This window comes from Myxine glutinosa, chromosome 7 (genome assembly GCF_964187855.1).
Source record: "Myxine glutinosa chromosome 7, kmMyxGlut1.1, whole genome shotgun sequence".
NCBI classification, from domain to species: Eukaryota; Metazoa; Chordata; class Myxini; order Myxiniformes; family Myxinidae; genus Myxine; species Myxine glutinosa.
This window is the reverse complement of record NC_136267.1, coordinates 183,741,137-183,759,289: the sequence shown is the minus strand read 5'-3', so window position 1 is coordinate 183,759,289 and position 18,153 is coordinate 183,741,137. Positions and strand designations below refer to the sequence as shown.

General features: G+C 47.2%; 1 protein-coding gene across 2 annotated transcripts in view; it reads left to right on the top strand.

The window, feature by feature from the left end:
* NUP54 (nucleoporin 54) overlaps window positions 1–18,153 on the top strand; it is a 65,394-nt gene that overhangs the window by 19,123 nt on the left and 28,118 nt on the right. For both annotated transcript variants that reach the window (XM_068123676.2, XM_068123675.2), the window contains exons 3-4: window positions 1,992–2,216; window positions 12,310–12,491. In XM_068123676.2, the coding sequence (XP_067979777.1) occupies window positions 1,992–2,216; window positions 12,310–12,491 (407 nt within the window). The remainder of the gene's footprint in view (window positions 1–1,991; window positions 2,217–12,309; window positions 12,492–18,153) is intronic.

Sequence of the window (18,153 nt, the reverse complement as noted above, 5' to 3'; positions counted from 1 at the left end):
CTCACTTCCTTACAATTCCTCCACACTCCTATCTTCACTTTACTCCTCTCCCCTCACTCCCTTCCAACTCCTCCTCACTCCTCCCTCCTCCCTTCCCTTTACTCCTCTCCGCTCACTCCCTTCAAACTCCTCCTCACTCCTGTCTTCCCTTTACTCCTCTCCCCTCACTCCCTTCCATCTCCTCCCCACTACTCTCTTCGCTTTACTCCTCTCCCCTCACTCCCTTCCAACTTCTCCTCACTGCTCTCTTCCCTTTACTCCTCTCCCCTCACTCCCTTCCAACTACTCCCCACTCCTCTCTTCCCTTTACTCCTCTCCACCACTCACTCCGGCAGTTATTCCAATCGAGCAGGTACGGCAAATATTAGAGGTAATTGAACTTTTCTCTTGGAGCAACACAGAGTAAATCCACCCCCTTGTCCTGTTCATTCATTTGTGAAATGTTTCGCAGAACAATACACGCATGGTGACATCATCAGACTCGCCGCACCGCAATGATGATCTTCAACCATATTATCCAATACTTTATCCGGATTCATTACAGCTGCTCTTGTATATGTTTGCTGAGCACACATTACCTTCCAATGTCTTTGTTGCCAAGTATTTTAAAACCAAACATTATTAATAAATATTGTATTCCATAGTTAGTTTACATTATTATGTACATTTTTGAAGTACTGTATTGTTTAAATCCATATTTGGAAAAGAGTTGACTCTCTTTAAATAAACTCTGTATATACACCCCAGAAATATGGAAAAATATAATTGGACTTTGGTTCGATCCTGAACTTCAGTATTCAGTCGCTGTACTTTTACTAAGTAATAATATAAATAACTAAGTCCTGGGGACGTTCTCTCCTGTCATTCCCCTCTCTCCTTCCCCTCTCTCGTTCCCCTCTCTCGTTCCCCTCTCTCGTTCCCCTCTCTCGTTCCCCTCTCTCGTTCCCCTCTTTCACCGTGCCCACATCCCTTCCAACCAGTCGACACATTCAAAACAGCTGTTGGAATACATGTCGCTGATTTCCTCAACTTTAGCTGAAACTGAGACTTTAACCATCCCAGTGACTGTGATGGTGAATTAGAGTCGAGATAAAGCCGTGAGGGAGACTCAATGAATGGCCGTTATGTGACAGGCCTTTGAAAATGCATTTCGTTCTACAAACAGTAACTTTAAGCAAATTATAATCCCGTTTTTTGCAACCTAGTCTAAAACCATGTTAGCGACTGTGAAAAATGAAATGAGATATCGAATTAGAGTTGAAATGAAGCTGTGAGAGAGAGCCATCACGGGCCTAACAAAAGAGGCCGCAAAGCTATGCGAGTAAACAAAATGGTGGTGATTTGTTTTTGAAGCTCCTCCCAGACCGGGTGTAGCCACTCCCCCGGACAGACTCACAGAATCACCGACAGAGAATATTATATAGATAATTCCTATAGGGTGAGACTAATAGAACATTAGGCCAGGGTAGGGATCTTAAATTGTGGAGGTCATGCTGATCACGTGACGAGAAGTGTGTCGTGTAAATTTGTGTAAATTCCTTCAAAAATCATCTTCTTTGTGTCCACCCACCAGTCAGAATGCTACCAAATTTGGGTTACAACTTTAGGCCAGGCCCAGATAAGCTACAAGTCCAGTGGTCCTATTTTTTCCTACTTTTTAAACGTATCTACAGTTTGTTATTGACCCTTATCTCAATGCTTATTTGCCTCGATAACTGTCCTCCCTCCACCACTCACCTTCCTCCTTTGTCTTCTCCTCACTGTGGCTTCAGTCAAAGAGGTAGATGAACTATAGTGTTAGGCCACCGTTGGGGATTGATACAGATGACATTGAGAATACTATAATGAAGCAAAGGTGATGAGCAACATCGTACTTTAAGTGGCTTTCAAAGTTGAATCCACTTTAGCTTGGACGTTATCGAGATCCTTGCTATCTGTTCTACTTAAACCTGCTTTCCCCATACAAAATTGAGAAATGCTATGTTTTCCAGGTTTTGGAAACTTTGGATCTATGGGATTTGGGACTACTGCTGCTACTTCAACCCTTACTGGATTTGGGACCACAACCTCAACTCTCGGGGGAGCCACGGGCTTTGGGGCCCCTGCAGCTGCATTTGGTGGTTTTGGAACAGGTGCAGCACCATCTGTTTTGGGGATTCAGTCCGGAACCGGCATCCCTGGGTCAGCTTCCAACACCGGATTTGGTGCGGTGGCAGGTGAGTCTGCTGTTGTTAGTCCGGCTGGCTTTTTCATTTTTATCCTCATTTCACACCACACATCTTTTCATTGGAAGTTTATTTTCTCAAAAACCCACCAAAGTCCATTTTGTCATCCTGTAAGTAAGTAATCCTTCCACTCGATCCTTCTCTTCCACATCAGCTGTCACTACTGCTCTGCAGCTGTCTCCATTTATTAAATCATGTTGCACATGCAAGCATGGAAACGGCCGTAAAATGATGATGATGATGATGATGATGATGATGACGACGATTATGATGATGTATGTTATTTTGGTATTGCTGCTACGTGTTAGTACTCTCACTTAGCTGCTTGGAGTACACTGTCTGTGTGTCTGTCTGTCTGAGTGTCCGCGTCCATATATTTTCGCTTTAAAAATGGTTTTCTCTGCAACCGCTTGTCTGATCGATGCAAACAATAATTTATTATTGAAATACAAACAATAATAACCACTCAATGAAAATTATTGAAACTTGGCACGCTTGAAAATTGTGCCAAACTGGAAAATTATTGAAACAATAATTTTCGTTGAGCGCTTTCGGGAAAAATTTGGACATCATTTTCTCTGAAACCGCTGAACAAAAATTATTTAAACTTGGCACACGTCATCAACTCCGCATGGGATATATAGGGTGATAAAGATGATGTCATCGGTCATGCGGGTGGTAGAGAGGGAGAGAGGGAGAGAGGGAGAGAGGGAGAGAGGGAGAGAGGGAGAGAGGAAAAAAAAAAAAAGGAAAAAAAAAAGAGAAACCGAGACCGAAGAAGGAGGAGTGGTTGGGGGCATCGAACATTTATTTCAATCATCTAAAAAGCCACGCCAGTATTTGTGCCTTTATTTAATTCCAACGCACGCTTTCCAACTAAATTGTGATAAGCTCGAGAATCTCTTAACCTCAGCCAAAATTTCAAAATTTAAACTGCGGAATTAAGCTTAAAAGCAGTTCCAACTTCAAAAAAAAAAAAAAGTGGTTATTTGCTAAAAAAAAAATAAAAAAATAATAATAATAAATTGGCTCCGGACATCTTCAGGCGTTCTTGAGGAAAGATTACTATGACCGGGCATATCTTAAGTGCCATTTCAGCCACAAAATTTACTTCAAGAGCATCGGCGATACAAACACAGCAATTACCTCGATCTTCTCAGGAAACACTCTCCAACCGATGCAGGCAAATGGTCTAAAACTAGATCGTGTTCCCTGTTGATGGGCGAACAATCCGACGTCTGGCAAATATGCTGAGTTATAAGAATCGATAATTTCTTAACATTTTTAGACTTCACTCCAGATTTCCCAACTTATTTAGTCCACGTGATCCGATCCTCAAACCAGAACACAGATTTTGATTATATACTGTTACAGACGCGGTTTTAGATGTTAGTTTACCGAGCGGTTTGGTATTACCGCGTCCGCACAGTTACTCCCCGATTAGAACCCTATCCCGCCCGATTCCACTCGAACGTTGGCCAAATTGCGCTATGCTAAATCAATGAAGGAAAGGACACAACGGCTGGGATAAATGCTACGACACAAGGGGTACAGTTCTCAAGACCTCCGGAGGAGGATATAATATTGGTGATGCAGAAACGGGTAGATTACACGGCAAGAGGTAAAGCACAGAAAAATGGGCACTTAGACACAGTCTTATCTTATCCCCGACAGACCACAGACAAACGGGACAAGACTGACTTACACAGGGATTGATGGCAAGGAAGGGCAGGCAGTCGATAGCTCAAGGTGCACCTTGGCTCAGGGGCAGAATCGACCCGGTCCGGTCCAGAGATGCGGGGAGGTATTGTCGCGCTCGGAGGTGGCGTCCTTTTCTCTCCAAGCTGAGGCGCATCTGACGTCACCTCCCTCTTCCTGCGCATGTCCAGCGGGGAGTGACACGCCCTCGGCTCGTTAGCTCCGCCCCAGATGGAATCGGTCCGCCGCTTCCATTGGGTGCGGGGGGTTACCGGGCTCCGCCCTTGACGAGGAGCTGACAGCGAGCCCCTGCGTGGTAACCCCGTCGGAGCACATGTTCAATGGCGGCTAACCAAGCCGGAGTGAGGATGCACACTCCCCGCGCCGCCGCCGCCGCTGTTGTTGTAGTTGTTGTTGTACCATGAGGAAGAGCTGCGGGGAGGTATTGGGAGGTCCTAAACTTTCTAACGGTGCCATACAATCACATTCTGGTGCAACGAAGAGTCAGAATTAATGGAAACGAGTCCTTAACTGACATAGACTAAGAATAACTAGCAAGATGTCCTATAGTTGTCTTACATGAGATGCGGTGAACCTGGGCACGACATTTAATGGGGGAAATAGGGGGAGGTCGGGTCTACAGAGTGTTGTTTACAGAAAATGGGACTAGGGAATGGGGGATTGGGGATAGTTGGGAAGTATTGGGGAAATAGGGGAATATTTACAAGCGGATATGGATGGAGGCCAAATCCCATATCCGCAACAATACTTTAATTATTCTGTCTAAGTAGATTGTGTTTCCAAAGCAAGGCTTCTTGAGTAGGCCGGATTAAAATTGCGGCTAAAACCCCCTGTGAGGTAAATTTGGGCTGATAAAGGATAAGTCTTTCATGAAGATCAGCTGTTAATTATCTTCAAAAGGGATGTTTAAATTTATCAAAACACTCAGTTTTCATTCATGCACTCCCTTGGTGTTCCCTCAGTATGCATGCAAAGTTTCAAGCCGCTAGGTTTCATGGTTTTGGAGTTACAGAGGCGATGCATGCACACGCACGCACTGACGGACGCACTTTCTCTTTCATTATTATAGATAGAACAGGAGAAATTGTATTAGGTGTGAGAAACACTTGAGAACTTGTAAGCAAAGAGGAATTATTATGGTATTGCGATTTGAGTGACCAAATATTTTGTGCTAGTTGAGCCAAATCTCTTGACAAGGTGTAGTGGGACCTGCAACAAGTCTTTTTTTTTCTTCTTTTTTTTGTATACAAGATCGAGGCTCGTGAAAGAGCTAACATTAATCACACAAAAAGTCAAACCGACACAAAACACAAAAAACAAGGGGAGCGGCAGACAAGATGGGGAAGGAGGGGGAAGGACGCAAACACAACATTTGAGAGCAGGGACATCGGGAGGACTTGGGGGGAGGTGGGAGAGGTATAAAACATATGAACACTGCAAGGACTCTAGGGTGAATTAGCGGGGGTAGACAAGATCAAGGTTTTGGATGGGGGAAGATAAGAGATGGTGGTGAACAGCTGTTTTAAAGACCTGGTGGGAGGAGTGGGATTGAAGGGAGTGGGGGAGTTTGTTCCAGAGGCGGGAGAAAAGGGGAATGAAGGAGTGAAGGTGAGCAGAGAGCCTAGATTTTGGCACTTTAACCATAAGAGGGTTGCAGGCAGATCTTGTGCGACCTGAAGGAATATTGGGGGGACAGAGCACAGAGAGAGCTGGGGGAGCAAGGCCAGAGAGGAGTCAGTAGAAGACAGAAAGACCACCAACCTGGCTGTGGTGAGTGAAAGGCCTCCGGAGTTAACTTCATCGCAGGAGATTCCAATGATTCTGAAAGCTTTGGCCTCAACAGCGTGAAGCCGAGCTCGGTGTGAGGCAGGAGCACCAGCCCAGAGGGGGGAACAGTATTCCATTGAGCTGGGGATGAAAGCCTTGTATGTGGTGAGGAGCTCAGGTGTGCCAAGGAAGGACTTCGCACGACGGAGGATGCCCAGTCGGCGACTGGCTTTGGAGGCCAGCTTGGAAATGTGGTTTTCCCAAGAAAGATCATGGCAGATAGTGAGACCCAACAGCTTGAGCAACAGAACTTCTTGGAGAGGATTGTTGAGAAAGTAGATGGGAGGGTTTTCCAGTCGGTCCTTTCGGAGAGACATTGTAACAGTGTGAGATTTGTCAGGATTGAAAGACATGCTCCACTTGTTTGACCAGTCTGTGATTTTGTCCAGGTCTGCAGAGAGTGAGGAGGCTGCAGACTGCCAATCTGAGGGATGAGGAATGGAGCGGAAGATAGTGGAGTCATCAGCAAAGAGATAGGGAGGATTTTCCAGAGAGTCGGAGAGATCATTGATGAAGACCAGAAATAGCACAGGGCCCAGAACACTACCTTGGGGAACTCCAGCCAGAACAGGAAGGGGAGATGAGAGAAATCCATTCAGGGCCACACGTTGCCTTCGACCAGAGAGGAAGTCCGCAAGCCATGAGTGGATATTTCCATGGATACCATCGGAGGAGAGTTTGGTGAACAGAGCTGGGTGCCAGACCGTATTGAAGGCACGTGATATGTCAAGTGAGACAGCTCTGATTTCCTGTTTGGCATTGAGGACCTCCATCCATTGTTGAGACAGCAGATGCAACATGTCCAGAGTAGAATGACCTGGTCTGAATCCAAATTGATGATCAGAGATCAAGCCATTGGAGAAGAGGAAGGATTTGATATCCGAAGCAATGATGGATTCCATGACTTTGCTGATAATTGGAAGCAGGCTGATTGGTCTGTAGTTGCAAGGATCTGTTTTTGCACCTTTTTGTGTAAAGCGGTAATGTTTGCTGATTTCCCAGATGCTGCCAGATGACCTTGAGCAAAAGAGAGGGTGAAAAGAACAGAGAGAGGGTGAGATAGAGCGACAGAGCAGGATTTTGAGGCAAACAGAGTTGAGGCATTCGGCTTTGTCACGTGCGGTGTCAACTGGGTAGCCATTTGAGGTAAGGGAGGGGATGGAGGGGGAACAAACACCAGAAACGGATTTGACCAGACGCCACCAGGATTTGGAGGAAGGAGACAGGTTTGAGAGTTCAATCTTGAGTGTGGAGAGATAGTGCTTCCTGGCACTCCTGAGGGTAGACACACACTTGTTTCGAGCTTGGTGGAAGGAACTGAGATTGCCTTCAGTTGGATTTGCCTTCCAAGAGGCAAAGGCAAGTTGTTTCAGGGCAACTGCCTCACCACAAGATTCAGTGTACCATGGACGGGAGGAAGGGTAAGACAACTGAAGACGAGATGGGATAAATCTGTGCATGAGAGAGAGCAGTTTGCTTTGGAAGAATTCCCAGGAAGAATTGATCTCAGAGGCAGTAGAGATGGGAGACCAGTCCAGATGATTGATGGTTGCTTGCAGACCGTGCCAGTTGGCCTGAGTTAAATGCCAGACTCGTCGGCGCTGAGGAGGCTCTCTGAGAATGGCCAGAGAGATGTCCACTTTAACAAGCACATGATCAGAAGAACCGATTGGAGAAGAAGAAGAGCAGCAGACAAGAGAAGATACTCCATTGAATGAGATCCGGGTCGGGAAATTGACAGATTGTGTCAGTCCCAATGAGTCGCAGAAGTCCTTTGCTGAGGTGCCATGGCTGGTGAGAGATGAAGCCACACCCAGCCAGCTGGCATGATGACAGTTGAAGTCGCCACATATGAGAAAGAGAGAGTTTGGATGAGTTGATAGAAGTTGGTCCATGTTGTCCGACAGCGAAATGTAAATGGAGTCATCACTGTTTGGAGGATGGTACAGAACACATATGAACAAAAGGTGGGAGCGGAGAGGAAGCCGTAGCCAGAGGTACTCCTGGGGGTGGGGTGGAGAGAGGGCAGTGCAGGGAGAGTGAGGAAGAGAGTTTTTGATAAAGATAGCCACCCCACCACCAGGACGAGGCTCAGGTCTATCATACCGGAGGAGGGAGTAACCAGGAAGAGATATTAAGGAATCAGAGACATCCTGAAGGAGGAAAGTTTCTTTTAAGCAGATCAAGTCTGGATTGTCAGAAGCAACCTGAATGGAGAGATCAATCAGGTTTGAGTGAAGGCCCCGGATGTTTGAGGTCCATACCGTTACTGAGGAGAGAGAGGGAGCATCGGGTGCAGGACAGTGGGGGGGGGGGGGGGGGGAGGGGTAGGGTCAGATGAATGGTGAGAGGGGGAGGTAGGAAGAGCAGTTGATTGTGTGTCAGAGATTACAGAAGAGTTACAAGAAAGGGAAGGATGAGGAGGACGAAAGGTTTGATGGTGATGGGATGAGGCACAGTGAGGGGTTGTTTGAGGGGGCCAGAGGAAAGTAGAAGGTTGGGGGAGGTGGAGGTATGAGATAGAAGGGAGACGAAGTGGGGAGGAGGCAGCTTTGAGAAGGAGGTGGGAGGAGGGAGAATTTGGGAGGGATGGTTGGGGGGGGAGATTTGAAGGGGAGGGGTTGGGGGAGAGTTTTGAATGGGAGGGGCAAGGGGGGAGTTTAGGAGGGGAGGGGCAAGGGGGGAGTTTAGGAGGGGAGGGGCAAGGGGGGAGATTTGAAGGGGAGGGGCAAGGGGGAGATTTGGAGGGGAGGGGCAAGGGGGGAGATTTGGAGGGGAGGGGCAAGGGGGGAGATTTGGAGGGAAGGGGCAAGGGGGGAGTTTAGGAGGGGAGGGGCAAGGGGGGAGTTTAGGAGGGGAGGGGCAAGGGTGGAGTTTGGGAGGGGAGGGGCAAGGGGGGAGTTTAGAAAGTGGATGATTAATGAAAGATGAACATTTATAACAAATTGGGTTTGTTGTGATTTTCAAGTTAGCGATCCGTTTAAGAACGATGGAGGAGGGGTGGAATGAATGAGAATTTAGAGCATGGAGTGATTTGGAATCATAAGAGATTGAATATTTTTTTGAAATGGAATGGGTTGAAGAGGAAATTGAAAGGAGCCATTTAAATAGGAAGAAAAACAGCGTGTTGTAATATACGACTGAATAAAACATTCCGGGGGAAAGTTTAAACATATTTAAACAGAACCGTGAAGAACAATCTTATATTCACAAAAATACCAATGGGGAGAGGGAGCCTAGAGGGACGACCACGAGTCACTTGAACAGGGCAAAAGGTGGAAGGCAAGGGGAAAATGGGGGCGGGGCGAGACGGCGCTCATGGGCAGAGGAAAAAGCACACAATGGGACAAAAGCACACGAGGAGAAAGGGAAATAAAAGTTTTTTGTTTTGTTTTGTTTTTTGTTTGTTTGTTTTTGGGGGCGGGGGGTGTGGGGGTTACAACGTTAGACAAATAGTAGATGTTCGGTGAAGTTTGGGGGAGAAGGGAAAATCAAAAAACCTAGCAAAACCAGCGAAGGAAGAAACAAACTTCGACGGGGGAAGCCTGAGGCTGCAAGGCCTCACACGCCACGTGGCAAACAAATGATTAATTTATGAAATATAAACACCGAGAAACATCCAAGGGACACACGAAGTTCACATGCCGAAAGATAAAATACAGTTATGACAAAATACAATTGTGAACAGACTTAACTTTGAAAACGTGGAGACCGTGTGGAGTTTCGAAAATTCGTGACAAAGTCTTAAACGTTTTTCATGGCTGAGGACCAATCCTAGGCAAGTTTTCCTGCTCTGCATCAATGTAATCAAACCAACGTGTCATTGTGAGCGACGTAAACAATGCTTTTCATATTCAGGATCTATGAGCCCACCCAAGTTTTACTCTGGGGTTGCCAAAGCACAGGAAGACATACTCCCTCGGAATGAAAAATAAATAAATGAAGAGCAATTCCTTGGTTCTTGATTCATTGCTTTTCACTTGAGACCAGCAGCGACCTCTAGCTATCATCATTAAGGATGAGCACCTGCCGTAAACTTGAATATTAATCAATGGTTAAAGTTACCTCTTCTTGTAAGAACTTGGTTGTCTGCGACATAAGGGTGAAAGGTGCGAGGAGAGCTCGGCGGGTGAAGTACCAACCGAGAATGAAGGTGTGGAGGTTGAAAGAGGTGACAGTAAGGGAGGCATTAAAAGAGAGGCTGAGTAGGGTAGAGGATGATGTGGTTGAGCTTGAACGTGGTTGGATGTCAATGAAAGATAGTCTGTTGGGAGCCGTTGGTGAGGTATGTGGATGGACAAAAGGACCACCGAGGCACTCGGAAACATGGTGGTGGGATGATGAAGTTGGCAAGAGGATTGACGAGAAGAGGAAGAAGTTCAAGGAGTGGCAGAAGGCGAAGGGTACGGGAGCAGAAAAAGCAGAGCATGAACGTTATAAGGCAGCTAAGAAGGCTGCAAAGAAAGAGGTAGCAAAGGCGCAGGAGGCATGTAGGAAAATATTCGGAGAACGCTTGGATTCGGAAGAAGGTCAGAGAGCGGTATTCAGGATTGCAAAGCAGATAGCGAAAGAGAGGTGTGATGTGATGGGGGTGAGTTGCTTGAAGGATGAAGTGGGACAAATCGTTGTGGACCCAGATGGAATTAAAGGAAGATAGAAAAGATATATGGAAATGCTGTTGAATACAGAGAATGAATGGGATGGCAACATAGACAGTAACCCAGTTTTAGGACCGGCAGAGAAGCTAACCGAGAAGGAAGTTGAGGAAGCGATAAAAGCAATGAGGAGTAGAAAAGCGGGAGGGCCGACGGGAGTTGTGGGAGATATGTTGAAGGCAGCAGGAAGTTGGGGTGTGAAGATAATGACAGAGATCTGTAATCTGGTGGTGAAAGAAGGCCGCATTCCAGTGGATTGGGAACTGAGTACCCTCGTCCCTCTATACAAGGGGAAAGGTGACCCTCTGGAGTGTGGCTCGTACCGAGCGATAAAGTTATTGGAGCATGGAATGAAGGTATTGGAAAGGGTGTTGGAGAGAAGGATAAGGAAGAAGGTGAAGATCGACGAAATGCAGTTTGGATTTATGCCAGGAAGAGGAACGACAGACGCGCTCTTTATTGTGAGGCAGTTGCAGGAGAAGTACATGGAGAAGAGGAAGAAGTTGTTTCTTGGGTTTGTTGATCTGGAGAAAGCATTCGATAGGGTTCCACGCGAAGTATTGACATGGGCATTGAGGAAGTTAGAAGTGGAGGAATGGTTGATCAGAGTAGTGATGGCAATGTACAAAAGAGCGCGCACAGCTGTAAGGACGAAGGACGGGAACAGTGCTGAGTTTGAGGTGAAGGTGGGAGTGCATCAGGGGTCGGTACTAAGTCCACTACTATTTGTAGCTGTGATGGAGGTGCTGGCTCAGAACGTAAAGGAGGGTTTACCGTGGGAGTTGTTGTATGCAGATGATCTGGTGTTGATTGCGGAAAGTATGGATGGACTGAAGGAAAAGATGAACAAGTGGAAGGAATGTATGGAGACAAAAGGTGTGAAGGTGAATATAGGAAAGACGAAGGTGATGGCAAGTGGTAAAGCATGTGGTGAGGTGGAAAGAACTGGGAAGTGGCCATGTGCTGTGTGCAGGAAGGGGGTCGGAGTGAACTCCATTCAATGTACAATGTGCGCTGAGTGGGTTCATCAAAAATGTAGTGGTCTGAGAGGGTCATTAACCAGTGTGGCAGCTACATTCAAGTGTTAGGCGTGCACAGAGGGAGCTGCAGATGGAGGAAATGTTGAGTTGGATCTTGTAGACGGCGTGAAGCTGGAAGGTGTGAAAACATTTTGCTACCTCGGAGACATGCTGAATGGAGAAGGTGGATCAGACTCGGCAACGGTTGCTCGAGTGAGATGTGCATGGAAGAAGTTTCGGGAACTGAGTGGCGTGCTGATGAGGAGGGGAGTGTCGTTGAAGCTGAAGGGAAACGTGTATGCTGCATGTGTGAGAAGTGTTATGATTTATGGGAGCGAGACATGGGTCATGAATGTAGAGCAGCAACAAAGGCTGGAAAGGGTGGAAATGCAAATGGTTCGGTGGATGTGCGGAGTATCGTTGAGAGAGAGGAAGACAAATGATGAATTGCGAAAGATGATGGGAAAAGAGCCTGTGATTGATTCTGTGAAGAGGAACAGGTTGAGATGGTTTGGTCATGTGTTGAGGAAGGATGAAAGTGACTGGTTGAGAAGAGTGATGGAAATGAATGTAGAAGGAAGTAGAGGACGGGGAAGACCGAGAAAGACTTGGCTAAAGATGGTGGAAGAAGAAATGCGGGCAAGGGGGTTAACAAGGAGAGATGCAGAAAATCGGGCAAACTGGAGAAGATTGTCATGGGGACCGCAAGGCTAAACCATGCTCTCGCAGGGAAAATGGTCTTAAAATGCATGTTGTTGTTGTTTGGTTAAATTTACCTCTTCAAGCAAATTTTTAAAAACTAAATATTGATATTGAATGTCTTCAATGAAATCAGTCACATCTTCATTTAATATCTCTCTATAGGTGGGACAGCTGTTCTCCCATACCTCTCAGCCCTGTCGCCATGCATCCTCGGTGATGACCGAGACGCGACCCTCGCGCGGTGGAACCAGCTTCAGATGGCGTGGGGCTGTGGTCGGGTGTTTTGCAGCCCAACCACTGCGCCATTTGCTCTCAACCAAAGCAATCCTTATTGTCGTTTCAAGGTGGGGATTTTAGTTCCCGTTGGACTTAGTCAAAATGGGGGCTAATGGATTGGGTCTCATCCATCTGTCCGTCCGTCGACAACCATATCTCGGAGATGTATGGACCGATTTTGTTCATACTTGGCACAAAGACAACACATGATGGTGTTAATATATATGCACATCATTTTGTTTCGCATCGATCAAAGATGGCCAATTGGCGGCCATTTTAATTGTAAAAAAACACGGTTCAGCACGTCTTCACCAATTTCTCGGACATGCATTTACTGATGTTCAAACTCAACACACATATAATGAATGATGGCTTTATATATGCACGTCATTTTCTTTTGAGATCGTATCCGAGATGGCCGACTGGTAACCATTTTGTTACTTAAACACGTCCCCAACCATTTCTCGACACGTCTGGACCGATTTTGTTCAAACTTGGCACACAGACAATACAATCAATACATGAGTGTACATATGCTGAAGATTTTGTTTTTTAATCTGACCAAAGATGGCCGACTGATGGCCTTTAACTCCATATGGCAAAATTACTGAAACCACAGGGGCTATGATATTTCATGTCTTTTTCTTGTTGTTGTTCAGATTTTGAGTTCACTGCAGAACCGTAACGTGGATGTTACCTCAATGGCAGACATTTGCGAGATATTTTGTCCCATGGGGTTCCAGGAAAGAAGAAAAAGAAGAGAACCATATTATATGTGTAGATGTTTTTATTTTATCTATTTTTCTGACCATGCCAATGGCCATTCATTTAATACCTTTCCATCTCTGGTGAGGAGCTCAGTAGAAGGTTGTAAGGGTTTTGAGTCTTTGTTGATGGGAGTTTTGCCAGAGCAGCATATTTCTTTAACCAATGTGCTGGTTGTTGTGAATATCTGTTTGCTCGATTGTAACGTCACTGATGCTTGAATGAGGAGGGGTGGGGTGCAAAGCACGGAAAGGGCAGAGGGTGCAAGACCAAACGTTGGCTATGAGAGCTCGTCAAGGCCTTGGTTCCCATGGCGTCAAGCTGAGAAAGATGTGTGGCAGTGGAGAGCAGTACTCCATCAAGCTGCAGATGAAAGTCCTGTAGGTGGATGGGAGTTCAGGTGTGCCAAGGAAGAACTTTGTACGACTCTGGAGGCCTACTTTGAAATGTGGTTTGCCCAAAGAAAGATCATGGCTGATAGTGAGACTCAGGAGTTTGATTGACCAAACCCCCTCAAGAGGATTGTTAAGAAGGTAGATGGGAGTGTTTGCCAGACCGTCCTTTTGGAGAGAGATAGTGAGATAGTGAGAACTGTCAGGATTGAAAGACATATTCCAAGTGTTTGACATCTTGTGATTTTATCAAGGTCTGAAGAGTGGGAAGAGGCTGCAGCTTTTCTGTCTGAAGGATGAGCGATGTCACGGCAGAGGGTGGAGTCATCAGCAAATATATAAAGAGGATTTTCCTGAGAGTCAGAGAGATCAGTGATGAAGATCAGGAATAGGACTGGGCCCAGAACACTGCCTTGGGGTACTCTGAGAGAGAGAGAGAGACAGACAGAGACAGTCAGACAGAGACAGTCAGACAGAGACAGTCAGACAGAGACAGTCAGACAGAGACAGTCAGACAGAGACAGTCAGACAGAGACAGACAGACAGACAGACAGACAGAGACAGACAGACAGACAGACAGACAGAGACAGACAGACAGACAGACAGAGACAGACAGACAGAGACAGACAGACAGAGACAGACAGACAGAGACAGACAGACAGAGACAGACAGACAGACAGAGACAGACAGACAGAGACAGACAGAGACAGACAGAGACAGACAGACAGACAGACAGAGACAGACAGACAGACAGACAGAGACAGACAGACAGAGACAGACAGACAGAGACAGACAGACAGAGACAGACAGACAGACAGACAGACAGAGACAGACAGACAGAGACAGACAGACAGAGACAGACAGACACAGACAGACAGACAGAGACAGACAGACAGAGACAGACAGACACAGACAGACAGACACAGACAGACAGACACAGACAGACAGACACAGACAGACAGACACAGACAGACAGACACAGACAGACAGACAGAGACAGACAGACAGACAGACAGACAGACAGAGACAGACAGACAGAGACAGACAGACAGAGACAGACAGAGACAGACAGAGACAGACAGACAGACAGAGACAGACAGACAGAGACAGACAGACAGACAGACAGACAGACAGAGACAGACAGACAGACAGAGACAGACAGAGACAGACAGACAGAGACAGACAGACAGAGACAGACAGACAGACAGACAGACAGACACAGACAGACAGACAGAGACAGACAGACAGAGACAGACAGACAGAGACAGACAGACAGAGACAGACAGACAGAGACAGACAGAGACAGACAGACAGAGACAGACAGACAGAGACAGACAGACAGAGACAGACAGAGACAGACAGACAGAGACAGACAGACAGAGACAGACAGACAGAGACAGACAGACAGAGACAGACAGACAGAGACAGACAGACAGAGACAGACAGACAGACAGAAACAGAGACAGACAGACACAGAGACAGACAGACACAGAGACAGACAGACACAGAGACAGACAGACACAGAGACAGACAGACACAGAGACAGACAGACACAGAGACAGACAGACACAGACACAGACACAGACAGACAGAAAAGAAAGAAGAAAGAAAAGATTCCGTTGAGTGCCACACGTTGGCTATGAGAGTAGAGGATGTCAGAAAACCATGTGTGGAGTTGTCGGATGCCATAGGCAGAGAGTTTGGAGACTAAGGTGACATGGATGTTAAATACTGTTATGAATTTGGTAATGCAACATCTAGAGCTAGGTAGATCTGAATAGGTAGGTATTCGGCTGTCGTGACAGGGACTCTACATGTAATAAGTTCTTGATGTTTAGGCGTTTGTCGGGGTAAGATGTATGATTGTGGATCTACCTGGAGGTCCGAGTGTTAAATAGTGAGGGATTAAAGGTAACGCCCCTGTGAGTCTCACCTAGTAATCAAACCTTTGTCCTTTATGGCACTGCAAACCACATAAACATTAGTTAGGTCCTTAGCGCAACATTAAATAATCCCCTTTCCCTGACAAGGACTTCGTATTAAATTGACAGGAAACCAGGTCAAAAACACCACCACAATTGGCCGCCACCGTGTACACCTCCAAAGGCCTAAAAACCTGGCCGGCACGTGTTATGCCAGGACCGCAGGGTCGCGTAACGGGGGAGATGTCAGGAGTCGCGGGAGGCTTTGATTGGCTGAGGAGTGCGCAATGTGACGTCATCGGCCACCAATATAGGCGACGGTCGGACGCCATTTCGGAGTTGAGTTGAGTTCGTGGCAGGCACTGGCAGACGCAGGCAGGCACCAGAGAGTTGAGCGGTGGTGGAGAGTTGGAGAGGACACGCCATTCCAGTCGCAGTTCGAGTGCAGTTCGGGTTGTAGGGAGTCGCAGGAGACACACGAGAGCACACCCAGTTGGCACTGAGCAGTTCGTTGGCACTTGGCTGCCAGCACTCCCGCGTCGTCGAGTCGAGTGGAGTTGAAAGGAGTCCTTCCTGTCCCTGGTCAAGTGGAGCCGCTGGCCTGCGTCGGACGCGTGGTGCTTGGAGCGAGGGGCCTCGTGGTGTGCGATCGGGCCGGAAGGAGCGGTGCTGGACACCAACAATACAAGACGACAAAGACAGATAAGCCCGATCTCCGCGTATATTTTGAACGACGGGACGTGTTATTTTCGTGATTAATCTCCCTCGTTTGTGTTTGCTGTCAGTCGTGTGGGGACGTCCCGATTTAGGTTTATTAGAATTATTAGATTTACCGGCGGGCTTTTTCACTGGCTTTACTTTTCCTAATAAACCCTTATATTACTTTTTGTACATAATATCTGAACGCAGTTTTCCTGGGTGTTTGATTTTAATAGATAAGGTTGCGGAGCCTTCGCTGCGCCCCGCCATTCCGCGCGTTGGTGTTGAACTTGAGTCCGCCATTGAGTGTTCGCCTCGGGAGTTAAAGTCTCGCAAATCGGTCATCCGTAACTGTGGTGTTAATCACGGTTACGCGACAAGTGGTGTCAGGAGTGGGATTTGAACCCGTCGGACAAATTTTTTTGTCCGCGGCGAGACATCGACACGGTCGGGCGTACATTGCGTCCGACGTTCGAACGCAAAATTTGTATAGGCGAGGCGGAGAAATTTAATAATCAATTGGGCATACGGAGCGCGATATCGCGTCTTCGTCAAATTTAAATTGTGTTTTTGGTATTAAAATAAATACGCGCGCGGGAAACAATCTTCCGGAAAGCGGATGTCGGAAATTGACGAGATGGAAGTACGCAGCGAGGCCTCCGTCAGCGTCGGGAGTGAGCCGGAAATGGGGGATATGGAGGATAGTGTTGGAACTTTCCCCGCCGCTGGGACGGCCCCGATAGATCTCCAGACCATAGTAAATTTAATAAATGCTCAGAGGGCCGAGGATGAGCGAATCTTTGCAGTAATTCGGGGAGACATGAAGGCCCACTATGAACGACTGAATGAGCGATTGGGAAAATATATGGGAGACATGACACCACAGGGTGAGCGAAACCTGACAGAAATTCGGGGAATAAATGATAAAATTGAATCTGAAGAGGGGGAAGCTAGATTGGGAACAGGAGAGAGTACGGCCCATGCAGATGTGCATGTTGCTCACGAGCAGGGAATTGCACAGGGAATGGCAAAATTGGGAATTGCACCGGGGATGGCAATTGAAGTAAATAGGGAGACTGCAGGTGCAGAGGTGGATGGGGAATGTCCACAGGTGGATGGGGAATGTGTACAGGTAGATGGGGAATGCCTGCAGGTAAACGTGGAGTGTCCACAGGTGAGCGGGGAAGGAAATTTGGAATGTGAGAGTTGTAATGGGGAATGTTTCCCACATTCTGGCCTGGTTGTTTATCGGGACCGTGTGGATGTCACAACACCCCAACCGGGGGATGAATTTGAAATTGTGCAGCACCAGGGCGGTGGTGCGGAGCAAGAGGGGGTAGAGTTTTTGGGGGTCCATGCGATAGAGCCGGACCGGGTATTTATTGGGGATATTGATCAAAGCCTGGCGGGGCCAGGAATGATTTGTAATGATGAGGATGATTTGATCCAGCGGCTGGAGACCTGTGACAGTCCCATGGAGGTAGAGCTTGTTCAGGCCCAAAGGAGTCTGGGGGAAGAGGTGAGTTGGTCCGAGGAGGTGGTTGGAATGACCGAGGGGACGCTCACTGTACACTGCTATTTGGAAACAGAGGCTCCAAAATTGGACAACCAGTTGGGGGAGTGTGTTGGCTCCGGGCTGGATTTGGATCTTGGAGGATCGGGAGATAGAGCTTCTGGAGATTTGGTCCCTGTAGGGAATTTGGATCAACTGCAGGGAGGGGCAGAACAACCGGTGGTAGAGGTTGTTCCCTGCAGCTGCGGTTTGGCGGTGGGAATGAAAATTTGTAAAAGAAAATTTAAAATAAAATTACAATGGGAAATTGATTTGGAGCAGCCATGGTGGGGATTGGTCCCCGGGCTGCGGGATTTGGACATGGAGAGGTCATGGGTGATGGCCTCGGGCAAAAGTTGCCCCTTTCAAAATTTGGGTATGCCGGCCAGCTGGGGGGCTG